Source organism: Physeter macrocephalus, chromosome 3 (genome assembly GCF_002837175.3).
Source record: "Physeter macrocephalus isolate SW-GA chromosome 3, ASM283717v5, whole genome shotgun sequence".
In the NCBI taxonomy this organism is placed as follows: domain Eukaryota; kingdom Metazoa; phylum Chordata; class Mammalia; order Artiodactyla; family Physeteridae; genus Physeter; species Physeter macrocephalus.
The window spans coordinates 31,377,654-31,392,978 of record NC_041216.1 but is presented as its reverse complement, the minus strand read 5'-3'; the positions used below and the strand labels follow the sequence as shown (position 1 = coordinate 31,392,978).

Genomic DNA, 15,325 nt, shown 5'->3' with positions numbered 1-15,325 from the left:
GTGTGTGCGTGCGTGTGTGTGTGTGTGTGTGTGTGTGTGTGTGTGTGTGGGTGGGGGGGGGGGGGGGGCGTGGGCGCTTTGTTGGACCAGGAGCCACATGGAGGATCGCGGTTTAAGATCTTAGGATGCCTGAGAATGTAAGGATGTGGAATAGGATGCAGTGGGGGTTTTTTCTCTTATATTTTATTAACCCAGATAAAATTGCTCTTACTTGTAAGGAGAAGCCCGGGTCCTGGAGGTGGTTAGCCCTCACTGCCCTCATTTCCTGGGGGCGGCATCGCTCACTTGCCCCCACCTTTCCGGGAGCTCGGAGGGCCCAGGGCCCACGCGCCTGCGGACAGAGCAGGGACAGTGCTGCAGCCCTGCCCCGGGGCGGACGAGACCCTCCCTGTGGCTTTCTGCAGGCTCACAGCCTTCCTCCGCTGGTTAGGCTCAGTGCGGGGTAGAAATTGAGTCACGGGAAGTGTTCCTTGCTATCGTGTCAGTATCGTCTTTAAATCGCAGGTTTTCAGACTGTGCCCCCCAGCACTTTGGGATTCTGTAGGGTGTCTGCAGAGAGCATAGTTCCAGCAGCTGTGGCCGCCCTGCCACTCTGCATCTGCTTCTGGTGCAGCTTATAGTCAGGCAGGGGCCGCGGACGGCTGAGCCCAAGAGCCAGGACCAGCGCACAAAACCATCTACAGTGTTCTTTTTTTTTTTTTAATTTAAGTAATTTATTTTTGGCTGCGTTGGGTCTTTGTTGCTGCGCGCGGGCTTTTTCTAGTTGCGGTGAGCGGGGGCTACTCTTTGTTGCGGTGCGCAGGATTCTCGTTGCAGTGGCTTCTCTTGGCTGCAGAGCACGGGCTCTAGGCGTGCGGGCTTCAGTAGTTGTGGCTTGCGGGTTCTAGAGCGCAGGCTCAGTAGTTGTGGCTCACGGGCCTAGATGCTCCGCGGCACGTGGGATCTTCCCAGACCGGGGCTCGAACCCGTGTCCCCTGCATCGGCAGGCGGACTCTCAACCACTGCCCCACCAGGGAAGCCCCTGTCCACAGTTTTCTGTTGGACCATCGTTCTCTCTGACGCTGGGCTAGTGGTTGGTTAAAATACCTAGTTTTTGTAGCCCTTTGTATGAATGTGGATTAAATGTCAAACCTACACTCGTCCACTGCATGGTGGTGATTAGCACGTCTGAGTTGACTCAACAGTGAAAGGTTTGGTACTTTCAAAATTCACTCTATTTTCTAGATTAAGAAAAAGGTCGGGGCTTCCCTGGTGGCGCAGTGGTTGAGAGTCCGCCTGCCGTTGCAGGGGACACGGGTTCGTGCCCCGGTCCGGGAAGATCCCACGTGCCGCGGAGCAGCTAGGCCCGTGAGCCACGGCTGCTGAGCCTGCGTGTCCGGAGCCTGTGCTCCGCAACGGGAGAGGCCACAGCAGTGAGAGGCCCGCATACCACAAGAAAAAAAAAAAAAAAGAAAAAGGTCATTTTAGCTAGGTTTTAATACGTTTAACCTTCTTTTCTAGTAACTTATTGTGGAAGCCCAGGGTATATTTTAACATGCTTAATTTTGAACTCCATTTTGAGTGTAAAGAAGTGGAAAGAAACGTGCTTTCAAAAGTCAGTTTTCAAGGGAATTTCAGTTCTTTCCCATTTCCATATGGACTTACCAGTACACATCAGGAGTCCTCCTGGGACGGCTCTGCTCTCTAGACCCCTCTGGTTGCTTTTTCCCCTGAATTTTTCCGTGCAGCTCCGTGTCTCATCAAAGGGAGTTTGGCACACATCGATGTGCTGGGTTTCCAAGGTTTTGCCTTAATGAGCATCTCCCAAGAGCAGGCTCTCATTGCAACAGGGGCTTTACGGGCAGCCTGACTCCAAGTAGGACTTCTCACAAGGCCGCAGTGGGCACTGACACGCTCTCTCTCTCTCTCTCTCCCTCCCTATCTCTCTCTCTCTCTCTCTCTCTCTCTCTCTCTCTTTCTCTGTGCAGTTTTCCCCAGCATCCCCGAGGAGCCAGGCATGCCCTGTCCGGGAGAAGACAGTGAGTACCACCTCTCCCATGATGTGTGTCACGGTGATGGGTTGACATGTCTGCTCTGCAAGGCGGGGAAGGATGGAGCTTGGTAGCCCGAGGCTTAGGTGCTCCTCGCAAAGAGTCTGAAAGCAGAGTGGGCAGCTGGTGTGGCCTCGTGTGGGGTTTTCACTGGTGTCCTCGCCCTTGTCTAGGGGTGTATCCACCATCACACAGGGCACCGGCTTGGTCAGTGGTGCCATGAGGTAAAGCCCAGGAGAAGCCCTGACGTCCCCCGGCAGGAAGGGCCCTGGCTGGGATGGCTGGACGCTGCTCCCGGGGGTCTGTCCCAGCTGCGGCCCCTCCCAGTCCCTACTGGGCCCCCCAGGGAGGCATCTGTTACTCCTCCACGGCAGGTCTGTTGGTTGAAGTCGAAGTCCCAGGGGCCGTGGGTCAGAGGAGAGGTTCTGACCACACCCTGGAGGCCCCCGACCCTGAACAGTGTGCCCTGCCTCGTCTTTCAGGGCAGGGCCCCCACTGGATGGGGCATAGAGAAACTTTACACCAAGCACCAGAGCCCCCTCGGGCCCTGGCCTGGTGCGGAGGGGCTCTGGACCACGGTGGCCGCTTGTCCAGTTAGGGGGACGTGGCTCAGCCTCCGGCCGGCAGGGCTCCCAGTGCGGGCTCCGGATCAGGTCCCCGGGCCCGGCCTCTGGGTGCCAGCAGCATCCTGTGTGGGGTGGGAGCAGATTTGGGCAGAGGCCAGACTCGGTCTGTGGTCTGTCACACCCAGTGAAGCTGTTCAGTGGGCACTTGGGTGCGTGAGTCTTGCGTTTCGGGGCTGAAGAGAGATTTGGGAGCCGTTAGCATAGAGGAGGTTGTTGAGGCCACGGAGGGTGTGGCCAGTGATGAGGGCTGGGCCTGGGGTCTCCCAGAGAGAACAGGGGACCCTGGAGGAGCGGTCAGCAAGGCCATGGAGACATCGATCGTGGAGTCCTGGCGGGAGTGGAGCAGGCAGTCTGAAGAGGCCGCGGCAGCCCAGGGGCCGGCGGGAGGTGCTGCCCCAGGGGCCGGACGTGAGGGGCAGGTCTGGGAAGGCTGGGGGGAGAGTGAGGAGTCCCAGTGCGTCCTGGCTGGGAGGCAGGTGTCCGCCGGTGGTAGATAAAGCCAGAGGATGGGGGCGAGCCTGCAGCTTCTGAGGCCTGGAAGCTGCCCTGAGAAGGCAGGCGGGGGAGTCAGTCCCACGGGTAAGACTTTCTGGCCGCCGCCCGCCCCGTCCACGACAGCAGGCTCCTGTGCGCATGTGCGGTTTCGCTGCGAGCAGCCCTTGGACCTGCCAGGACGTGGGTCAAGGCAGGACACGGGGTGGGGAGTGCGGCCAGCTGGGTCAGACCCCATGAGCAGAAGCCCACCCGCAGGAGCCCCAGGGGGCCAGAGAGGAGCTCGTCGGTGGGGGGCTCGGAGGCGGGTGGGCCTCCCAGGGGTCCTCATGCCCCGCGGGGTGCCCCTCCCCGTGACCCCCCGCCCCGGGGTACCCACGTCTCACGGAAGGGGCACACTTTTGATAGTTCACGTTGACTTTTCAGACACATGAAAGGATCAAATAAGGTAGACCTTTTGCAGCTGGAAGGAGGGTGCCCTCCACTGTGCTCTGTACGAGGGGTCCCCCAGCTCGTTTCTTTGCCCCCTTGATGGCTCTCAACCACAGTGACAGGCTGTCTGTCTGCCCAGAGCCGTCGCCAGCAGCCCGTGCTGGCCCGCGGCGCGGGGGTCGCCCAAGCATCTCTGCATCTCGGTCTGCGGCTGCCCAGCCATCAGCTCAGGCCAGGGCCCCGGCAGTGCCGCCCCGAGGGCCGCGGGCCTGCCCGTTCTGTCCCCGACTCGGTGCCCTCCTGGCTTCATCCCCGCGTGGATGCCACCCTGTCTGGGGCCTCATGTAGGGGATGGTGATGGGGGTTGGCACAGCCGATGCGGTGCCCTCCTGGGGTCGTGGGGGTCACAGGGGCTTGGCTGGAGGGTGACGGGGGGTGGCGTGGGCTGACGGCCTGGGCGGGGGCTGGATCGCTGCGGGGGAATGCGGAGAATGTGGGCCATCCTCACTCACAGGCAGGTCCTTGAGATGCTCACCAGGGGCGGCTCCGAGCTCCCGGCCACTCACTCTTGTTGGAACATTCCAGCAGCCTCTCGGCGGCCGGTGGAGGGTGGGGTGGACGGAGGGTGGGGGTGGCGTCCCCTCCCCGGCTCCGCTCGTCCGGCTCGATCGTGACGCTGACCTTGGGCAGTTAGGACGGCCCTGCGCTGGTCCCCCGACGGCCCGGGTGCAGGCGTGATCCTGGCACCTGCGTGGGCAGTCGTGTTCACTGCCAAGGCCAGGCGAGGGAGAAGGGTCAGGCTGGTGGGACAAATGGCACCCTTGACCTGGGTCAGGACCGCATGCAGATGCTGGTGGGTCTGACGGGCGGTAGCCAGACAGGGACACGCGGCAGAGATGCAGCCTCGAGGTCATGCCTGGGCATGTCTGGCCGGGCCTGTGTTCGTGGCAGCAAAGCCCCTTCTAGCACCTTCTGTGCAGGTTGTCGGCCTGAATTTAATCGGTTCTATAGGATTTTTAAAAAATGGTGTAAAGTACACCTAACATAAAACGTGCTATTTTAACCACTTTAAACCGAACAAGTCAGTGGCATTTAGTAGGTTCACCAGCTCTGCCGTTTCTGAAACACGTTCAGGAAGAAAACCTCGTGCCCACGAGCAGTCACAGCTTCTCCGCTCAGTGCCCGACAGCCACCAAACTGCGCCATCTCTACGGAGTTACCTGGCGTAGACGTTTCATGTAAATGGAATATATGATCTGTGGTCTTTTGTAACTGGCTTCTTAGCGTGATGTTTTTGAACTTCATCCATGTTGTAACGTGTATCAGAACTTCAGTCCTTTTTTTTCCCCCAATATTTTTATCACGGTTAAATACACATAAAATAAATTTATCATCTTAACCATTTTTAAGTGGATAGTTCATTGATATAACCTGAATTCATACTGTTGTGCAGCCATCATCACCATCCGTCTCCAGAACTTTCTCATCTTCCCAAACTGACACTCTGCCCCCATGAGACACTCACTGCCCACCCCCTCCCCCAGCCCCCCGGCCCCGACCCTCCTACTTTCTGTCTCTGTGAGTGTGGCTCCTCCAGGGACGTCACAGAAGCGGGATCACACAGAATTTGTCCCTTTGCGTCTGGTTTATTTCCCTCGGCATCGTGTCCTCAGGGTCCATCCACGTTGGAGCAGGTGTCAGAATCTCCTCCCTTTTTAAGGCTGAATAATATTCTGTCGTACGGGTGGACCGCATCTTGTTTCTCCATCGTCTGACGAAGGGACGTCACAGAAGCGGGATCACACAGAATTTGTCCCTTTGCGTCTGGTTTATTTCCCTCGGCATCGTGTCCTCAGGGTCCATCCACGTTGGAGCAGGTGTCAGAGTCTCCCCGCTTTTTAAGGCTGAATAATATTCTGTCGTACGGGTGGACCGCATCTTGTTTCTCCATCATCTGACGATGGACACTTGGGTCGCTTCTGTGTTTTAGCTACTCTGAATAATGCTGCTGTGAACATGGGTGTAGAAATATCTCTGAGACCCTACTTTCAATTCTTTTGGGTATACACACAGTAATGGAATTGCTGGGTCACATGGTAGTTCTATTTTTAATTTTCTGAGCACCTGCCATACTGTTTTCTACAGTGGCAGCACCATTTTACATTCCCACCAGCAGTGCACAGTGGTTCAGATTTCCCCATATTTTCACCAATGCTTGTTGTTTTCTGGTTTTTTGATAGTAGCCATCCTGGTGGGTGTGAGGTGACATCTCACTGTGGTTTTGATTTTCGTTTCCCTCATGATTAGTGACGTTGAGCCTCTCTTCATGTGCTTGTTGGCCACGTGTATGTCTTCTTCGGAGAAATGTCGACTCAAGTTCTTTGCCCATTTTGAATTGGGTTGTGTGTTCTGTTGCTGGTGAGTTTTCGGGATTCTCTCCATATTCTGATATTAACCCCATACCAGATATATGATTTGCAGACATTTTCCCCCATTCTGTGAGTTTTTGTGTGTCTGTTTACCTTTGCTTATGCTGTCTTTTGATGCACAAAATTATAAAATTTTCATGAAGTGCAGTTTGTCTCTTTATTCTTTTGTTGCCTGTGCCTTGGGGTCATAGCCAAGAAATCATTGCCAAATCCCATGTTGGGAAGCTTTTGTCCTTTGTTTTCTTCTAAGAGTTGTATAGTTTTAGATCTTACGTTTAGGGTCTTTGCTGCATTTTGAGTTAACTTTTGCATATGATGTTAGATGAGGGTCCAACTCTGTTCTTTTGCATGTGAATATCCAGTTTTCCCAACACCATTTGTTGAAAAGACTGTCGTTTCCCCATTGAATGGTCTTGGCACCCTTGCTGGAAATCCTTTGACCATATGTGTGAGGGTTTATTTCTGGGCTCTCTATTCTATCCCATTGGTCTATATGTCTGTCTTTATGCCAGTACCACAGTTTTGATTACTGTAGCTTTGCAGTAAGTTTTGAAATCAGGGAGTGTGAGTCCTCCAGCTTTGTTGTTTTTCAAGATTGTTTTGGCTATTCTGGGTCCCTTGAGATTCCATAAGAATTTTAGGATGTTTTTCTGCAAAAAACATCATTGGGATTTTGGTAGTGATTGCATTGACTCTTTAGATCACTTTGGGTTGTGTTGATATCTTAACAATATTAACTCTCCTAATCCATAGACATGAGATGTCATTCTACTCATTTATGTCTTGTTTAATTTCTTTCAGCACTGTTTGTTTGTGGGGTTTTTTTTTTGCGATACGCGGGCCTCTCACTGTTGTGGCCTCTCCCGTCGCAGAGCACAGGCTCCGGACGCGCAGGCTCAGCGGCCATGGCTCAGGGACCCAGCCGCTCCACGGCATGTGGGATCCTCCCGGACCGGGGCACGAACCCGTGTCCCCTGCATCCGCAGGCGGACTCTCAACCACTGCGCCACCAGGGAAGCCCTCAGCACTGTTGTATAGTTTTCAGTGTACAAGTTTATCACTTCCTTGTTAGATATATTCTTAAGTATTTTATTCTTGATGCTAATATAAAGGGAACTGTGTTTTTAATTTCCTTTTTGGGTTGTTCACTGTGAGGATATAGAAATGCAACTGATTTTTATGTGTTGACTTGGTATCCTGCTATTTTGCTGAATTTGTTTGTTCTAACAACGTTTTTGTGGAATCAGTTTTCTATGTCATCTGTGAACAGAGATAATTTATTTATTCCTTTTTAATTTATATGCTTTTTATTTCTTTTTCTTGCCTAATTGCTCTGGTTAGAACCTCTAGTACTCTGTTGAATAGAAATGGTGATAGTGGGCATCCTTGTCTGTTCTTGATCTTGAAAGAAAAGCTTTCAGTCTTTCATCATTGAGTGTGATGTTCGCTGTGGGTTTTTCATGTATGGCTTTTCTTGTATTGAGGTGGTTTCCTGGTTTCCTTCTAGGGTATGAGAAATGTATGTGGTCCTTGTCCCTGGTTTACGGCAAGGAGCTCCTAAAACCCTGGGAATTTCCTGAGTGAGAGGAGTGTCTTGTCATTCATTAGGAGGTGATTTAGGGTGGGGGCCCTGATAGCCTCAGGATGGGGCTGGTCACTGGAAAGACAAAGAGATTAGAGGCTTGGACCGTTCAGTCCCACCCCCTGACCTTCAGGGAGGGGTGAGGGGCAGGAGGTTGAACTAATCTCCAAAGGCCGATGATTTAATCAATCGTGCCTATGCAAGGAGGCCTCCATAAAACCCCAAAAGGATGGGGTTCAGAGAGCTCTCAGGTTAGATTTGGGGGAGTGGCTCCTAGAGAGCATGGAAGCTCCGCACCCCTTCCCCATGCCTCGCCCTGTGCATCTTCCTTCTGGCTGTTCCTGAATTAATCTGGGAAGTTAAATGTTTCTTTGAGTTCTGTGAGCTGCTGTAGCAAATTAATCGAATTGAGGAGGGGGTTGTGAGCCTCCAATCTATAGCCGTGGGTCAGAAGCACAGGTGTCAACCTGGACTGGCAGTTGGCATCTGAAGTGGGGTGGTGGGCAGTCTTGTAGGACTGAGCCCTTAACCTGTGGGATCTGACGCTACCTGCGGGGAGATGGTGTCAGAATTGAGTCAATAGCTTGGTAGTATGGGAAAAAACATACCAGATACCTCCTGTTCCTACTTTGTTGGATATATTTATGGTAAAAGGATTTTCTACTTTGTCAAGTGCCTTTTCTGCATCCATTGATATGATCGAATGTTTTCCTTTTGTTCTGTTAATGTGGTTCATCACCTTGATTGATTGTTCATCTTTTTATTCCAAGAATAAATCCCACTTGGTCATGGTGCATATAATCCTTTTAATATGCTGCTGAATTTGGTTTGCTGGTATTTTGTTGGGGATTTTTGTGTCAGTGTTCTTAGGGGACGTTGGTCCTTCGTCTCCTTTTCTTGTAGTCTCTTTGCCTTGCTTTGGCGTTAGGGTAAGTTGACCTCTTAGAGTGACTTAGGAAATGTTCTCTCTTCGGTTTTTTGGAAAAGTTGGAGAAGGATTGGTGTTAGTTCTTCTTTAAATATTTGGTAGAATTCACCAGTGAAGCTGTCAGGTCCAGAACTGTTCTTGGTCGGGGAGCTTTTTTTTTTTTTTATTACTGATTCACTCTCCTTACTAGTTATAGGTCTATTCAAATTGTCTGTTTTTTAGTGTTTTAGTCTTGGTACATTCTGTGTTTCTAGGAATTTGTGCATTTCATCTAGGTTATCCCTTTTGTTGGTTTCAGTTGTTTACAGTACTCTCTTACCGACTTCTGTGAAGTCAGTAGTAATGTTCCCACTTTCATGTCTGCTTTTAGTAATTTGAGCCTTTCCTTTTTTTCTTAGTCCATCTAGCTAAAAGTTTGTCAGTTTTGTTGATCTTTTCAACAAAAATGGTTTCACTGATTTTTCTCTATTGTTTTTCTATTCTCTCTTTTGTTTATCTCTGCTTTAATCTTTATTATTTTCTTCTGCTAGCTTTGGGTTTAATTTGTTTTTCTAGTTTCTTAAGTTGTATAGTTAGGCTGTTGATTTGAGATCTTTCTTACTTTTTTAAAAAAACTTATTTTATTTATTTATTTTTGGCTGCGTTGGGTCTTTGTTGTTGAACGCGGGCTTTCTCTAGTTGTGGTGAGCTGGGGCTACTCTTCGTTGTGGCGCGTGGGCTTCTCATTGCGGTGGCTTCTCTTGTTGCGGAGCACAGGCTCTAGGTGTGCGGGCTTCAGTAGTTGAGACACGTGGCCTCAGTAGTTGTGGCTCACGGGCTGTGGAGTGCAGGCTCAGTAGTTGTGGCCCACGGGCTTAGCTGCTCCACGGCATGTGGGATCTTCCCGGACGAGAGCCAGAATCCGTGTCCCCTGCGTTGGCAGGCAGATTCTTAACCACTGCCCCACCAGGGAAGCCCCGAGATCTTTCTTACTTTTTAAGGAAAGCATCTATAGCTGTAAATTTCTCCCTTAGCTTAGCTTTCTCTGCATCCCTTAGGTCTTGGTGTGTTGTGGTTTTGTTTTTGTTTGTCTTTAAGTATTTTCTAATTTACATTGTGATTTCTTCTTTGATACATTGTTTAAGAGTGTGTTGTTGGGCTTCCCTGGTGGTGCAGTGGTTGAGAGTCCGCCTGCCGGTGCAGGGCACGCGGGTTCGCGCCCCGGTCCGGGAGGATCCCACGTGCCGCGGAGCGGCTGGGCCCGTGAGCCATGGCCGCTGAGCCTGCGCGTCCGGAGCCTGTGCTCCGCAACGCGAGAGGCCACGACAGTGAGAGGCCCGCATACCACCAAAAAAAAAAAAGAGTGTTGTTTAATTTCCACACATTTGTGAATTTTCCAGTTTTCCTCCTCTTGTTAATTTCTAACTTGGTCCTGCTGTGGTTGGAGAAGATATTTTGTATGACATCTGTCCTTTAAAATCGATTGAGACTTACTGTGTGGCCTGATGGTTGGGAGGGCAGAGTTTTAACCACTGTGCCACCAGGCAAGTCCCCCTCTTGGGTGTTTGGTCACATCTTATGTATCTATTCACCTGTTGTTGGACATTGGGTTGTTTCTGCGTCTTGGCTACAGTGGACATTCACGCACAGATTATAGGTCTTTAGGATGCTGAATTGGTCATTTTGTTCTGGCCACAGCACAGAGAATTTTTCAAGTCTGTGTATGTTGAAGCATCATCAGAATAAACTGTCAGCAGGGCCCGGGAGACGCCCCACCTTAAAGGGTCCTGGCTTCCGTCTGGTTCCACGTCCTGCGCAAGCAGAGCTTGGTTGCCCTGCATTGCCCGCGAGGTGCAGGCGACGGAGGTGAATGTGCCGTCGGCTCAGCTGGGAGGACGTGCTCCCTGCTGTCAGCAACGGTCCTGATGGCAGCTCGGAGGCCCGGGAGGCTCCCTCCCACCAAACGGAAGCACCTTTCCAGGGCGTTCCGGGGCGCTGTGGGGAGAGCTGGGCTGGCTGGTGCCCGGGGGAGGCGGGACCTGCAGGTGGTGGCCGGTGGTGGCTCTGGGGGGCTTATTGGAGTCCAGGAATGACGTGGCAGCACTGGGGCCTGAGGGAGGGCCGCCTGCTGGCTCTGGGCAAGGGCGCTGGGCAGCCCAGGGCCAAGCACGGGGCGGTGGCAGCACAGAGGGGCTCTGTGACCTCACGGTGCTTCCTCCGTGCCTTGTCCATCCCGCTGGGGGCCGTCCTCCGTCCTGCCTCTGCTCACACGGAAGTGTTCATGTTTGATTTTTGTGCGTTCAGACCTGTTTCACATTTTCCTTTCTGGCTCCCCCAAATGGAAGAAATATTTCGTGTCTTGCATTCTGGTCTTTGATGCATCTAGCACGTACGGCTGTGTCCCCGGTGGTGTCGGCCTGGGTGTCTGGCTGGACGCGTCTCCTCTCTCAGATGTGAGTGTGTCCAAAGCTCTCGGGCCCGAGATGCAGCCCACCCAGGTCTCTGCCCTGCCCCTCGGGCAGCGGGGCCCGGGGAGCCTGGGAGATGCGGCAGATGTCGTACCTGGGGGCGGCGGGGATGTGGCGAATGCGCCGCACGCGGGCCTGGGCCGCGGCTCCTCCGGAGCAGACGGTCACGGCGACAGAGAGCAGGCCGGTCCCTGCCTGGATTGCCGCAGTGAGCATCAGGGTCACACCCGGGCGCTGTGCGGGGATCCCGGCCGGGACCCTCCTCGCCTCCCCTTTGCCGTCCCACCCCCATCAGGAAGGGAGGGCGCAGGGCCAGCAGGCGGCCGGGCCCCTTCCGGGCAGCGTCCCTGAGTGCCCACTGGACGGCCTGCTCTAGGGTCTGCTGGGCCACTTGTCCCCGCAGCCCCGAGGCCCGACGGGAGGGAGAGGCCTGGCGCAGGGCAGCGGGGACTTGGGGGTGTGCGGTGCTGCTGGGCGTGTTAGGTCCCGGGGCTGCGCGACCTGGTACCCCGAGCTCGGAACAGCTGGAGACGGACTCTGCACTGGGAGCTCCGGGGGAGAAAGGTCTGGATCTTCTGGCCGCCCACTCCGCCCTCCGGCTTCATGGGCACCTCCCCTCTGTGTCTGCCTGTCTTCCTCCTCTTCTTACAAGGACACGTCATTGGATTTAGGGCCACCCAGGTAACCCAGGATAATCTCGAGCCCCTTACTTCCTCACGTCTGTGAAGACCCTTTTCCGGGTAAGGTCCCACCTGCAGATTCCAGGGTCTAGGACCTGGACATGTCTCAGGGGCCAGCACCCAGCCCCGTACAATCGACTACACTCAGGTCCGATTGCCCAGTCTCCTCGTGGGGCGGTGGGTGGTCCCCCCCACCACCCTGTGGGTGTGGTCTGCCCCCAGGAGGTGCCTTCTGCACAGGGTCCCTGCGGGCCTCTGGCGTGGAGCTTTGCGGCAGACACTGTGCAGGTTTGCAGGGAGCCCAGGGCCCTCGCAGTGTTCGGGTCGGGGTCCCGTGCGGAGTTCTGAGGGCTGGGACCCTGGGTCAGACGGTGGAAGGTGGATTCACACCAGGCCCCACTCAGAGGTGCAGTCCCCCCTCCTGACACGGGGTCACTGCAAGAGGTGTGGGGGACGGGGACCTGTGGGCTGAAGTTGGTGCTGCGGCCGGGCTGGTGGTCAGGAGCACTGCCTGGGCTGGCCGCTTGCGCACAGATTGTGGGTCTGGGTGGCGCGTCCGTGGGTCTTCCCGCAGGGAGCAGGCCCAGCAGGGGCTGAGCGTGGCCGAGACCTCCAGCCCTTCTCCCAAGGACAGTGGGGTCCTGTCGCCCACTGCCCTGTCGGCCCCCTCTGACGGCCGCTGTCCTTAACGTCTGGCCGCACTCCCCTCCTCCACAGGGGCTCTTCCCAGGGACCTGACTCCGGCCTGGGGGGCTGGGGCCGAGTGTCCGCTGGAGTAAGCCCCCAGCAGGGCGGCCGAGGGGTGGAGTGGCCGCCCCGGGAAGGTGTGGGTAGTGACTGTGTGGGCCTGGCTGGGAATCAGGCAGGTGTCCAGGCAGCAGCCGCGGCTCTGCCAGTGGAGCAGATGACGGACCCGTTTAGCTGCTGCCGCTGCTTCCCTGTAAAGTGGGGTAATGGGACCGTGAATCAGACACTGCTTGTGAAGCGCCGAGACCTCCATGGAGCGAGTGGTTAGTCAGTGTGGTTTTCTTTTGTGGTTTTTTTTCAGTGTGTTTTAAGGGACGGTTGGGGGCACTTACAGGGCAGAATAGATGCAGTAAATGAAGACGCCCTCCCTGTCACTCGGGAGTGTCCCCGTGGGTGGTGAGTTGGCCCCAGGAGGGCTTCCCGGGGGAGGCGTCGCGTTGGAGGCCCTGTCACACGGAGTTAGCCGTGGACACTGCGGGCGCTCGAGTGACCCCCGGGAAGGGGTGTGGGAAGGAGGGCTGCAGCGTCAACACCAGGGTCCAGCTGGGGCGGGGCTGGTGGGTCTGGACTCAGCCGGGCTTCTCAGTCCTTAAAGGCCTCGGAGAAAATGCAAATCTGGGGGTTTGGTGCTGGATCCCGTCTTAAAAGCCGGCGGTGTCCTGCGAGGTCCTGGGAACCTGGCGCTGGCAGCCTGCGTGCTCCGTGTCATTGGTCCCGGCCTGTCCACACGCTCAAGCGACAGAGGTGTCCCTGGACTGTTGGGTGGGCTGGCTGGTGTAGGAACCCCCCTCCAGCCCGCTCCCAGGGAGAGGGATCCCACGTTCTGGGGGGCAGGCAGTGCTGCAGAGGACCCTGCTTGTCACCTGGGTGGCCCTCGTGTGGCTCTAGGGCCAAGCCTGGCACCCAGGGCAGGACCTCCAGGGTCGGGGAGATTGTATCTGGGCCAGGACCCTGTCCAGCCTCACCCCTCAGGTCTGGAGGGGGAGTCTGGCTAGGAGGATGCTTGACTGCTGGCTTTGTCTGCAGCTGTGCCCCCTGCCAGCCCCTGTGGGCTGGGCCAGGCTTCCTCACCTGTCAGGAGCCCCGGGCCTTTGGGGGCTTTCAGCGCCCTCTTACTCCCAATCAGTGGCAGCGGGGTGGGAATGACAGCCTGGCCCTGCTCTCCCTGAAGCTGGGCCCCGAGCCATTTCCTCTCCTGTTCTGGGGCAAGGAAGCTTTCTCGGCCTGAGGTGTTAAAGGCAAGTACCTGGATACACGCGAGTCAGCCTGCGGGAGATTGAGCGGAAGGGAGACTCACCTGGGCCCGTTCGTCCAGAAGCCCAGAGGAGTGGTGACCATGGAATGGGGCCGGGTTGGGGCTGGTGGGGACAGCCACGGGCTGCAGGGGCCACGGTGGGTTGCAGGGGAAGGGGCATCCCCACCAGGGGCTGTGGGAGAGGAGGGGGCTCAGGCCGGGCCCCCTGCCCACCCGCCTCTCTCGTTCACACTCCCACCCGGTGTGCCCGGAGCTGCTGTCCCGCCTGTTCTCTGGCTCTGAAGCTTCGCGTGCTTCCCGGACACACGCTGGGCGACCGCCCAGAAGCAGAGCTGGTCCCGGAGGGGCCTTGGCTGGGGCACGTCTCCCGCGGCCACGACCCACCCAGGGAAACCAGGGGTCGCTCCGTGCGACGGTGGCGGCTCCCGAACGCGCGTGTGTTTGTGAGAGCCCAGAGGGCGGGGCCGCCGTGCTGCCGGGTCCAGACCCCGGCTCCGGGCAGGTGGGGGCAGCTTCCTGTGCCTCGGTTTCCCCTGCTGTGAAAGGGGTCTGGAGTGCCCGCCCCCTTGGGTGCTGTGTGGGCACTAGAAGAGCTAGAAGGGCTCCGGGAACAGGCTGAGTACCCAGCTCGCCGCCTCCCCTGCCCCCGCTGGTGGATCAAGGGCGAGGAAGTTGCCCCCCTCGTGCGCTCAAGGCCACCCAGCGTCCCCAGAGTGAGAGGAGGAGAACGAGGCCCAGCGTGGGGGGGGCTGGGGGGGGGCCAAGTGGGCGAGCAGGCGTGGGTGGGCCGGTTACCACCGAATCCTTCCAGGAGGACGGACGCCTGCTATTCCCTGGTGTTTATAGGTGTGTGTACCGTTTGATTAAAAATCCAGTTTTGGGAAATTCCGTGGTGGTCCAGTGGTTAGGACTCTGCGCTTTCACTGCCGGGGCCCGGATTTGATCCCTGGTCGGGGAACTAGGATCCAGCAAGCCCCGCAGAGTGACCAAAAAAAAAAAAAAAAGAAAAAAGAAAGAAAAAAAAACCCAGTTTCGTTCAGCTTTGTATCAAATTATTCGCGATAACCTGGAACAGCTACTTTTCCACCTAAAATGGACTTCCGGTAAAATGAACAGTCTCCTGGTTCAGCTTGGGTCTTCTAGAGTTCTGCAAAGCTGGATGTTTGGAATGACTGGAGGAGAGATGGCTGAAGGGCAGCAGCTGTGACACCGGGCTCATCTTATGCGGGTTTTCCCCTTGGACTCAGGATAAATTTGCATTTCCCATCGAAGCCCACTGTAGATGTGATGGTTCCGCGATTTTATGATTTTATAGTCTTAGGGTTATGCCAACTTTTCCCGTAAGAGCCAAACGATAAATATTTTGGGCTCTTTGGGCCATTTAGTCTCTGTCTTGGGCTCTCAGCTGCCGTGTGGTGTGAAAGCAGCCCCAGTACGGCAACGCGGGAGCAGGGCCGTGCTACCACGAGGTGTTATCGATGGATACTTTCACTGCTTCTGGGGACCTTCTACTCCAGTGGCGCTTCTGGAGTTGTACTGAGTTTCTAACGCCCTCGCACGGCCACTCGACGCCGGGTCAGAGAAGCTCCAAGGTGACTTCAGGCCGGAGCAAGGGAAGGGGCTGGAGTCCAGACCCAGAGCTTTGGCGCAGACTCTGTGTCGGGAACATGGGTAAGC

At 55.6% G+C, this 15,325-nt stretch overlaps 1 protein-coding gene across 2 annotated transcripts in view; it reads left to right on the top strand.

Moving 5' to 3' along the window:
* Positions 1-15,325, top strand: part of PRKCZ (protein kinase C zeta) — a 117,179-nt gene that overhangs the window by 6,722 nt on the left and 95,132 nt on the right. For both annotated transcript variants that reach the window (XM_024125471.3, XM_028487971.2), the window contains exon 4: positions 1,968-2,018. In XM_024125471.3, coding sequence (XP_023981239.1) covers positions 1,968-2,018 — 51 coding nt within the window. The remainder of the gene's footprint in view (positions 1-1,967; positions 2,019-15,325) is intronic.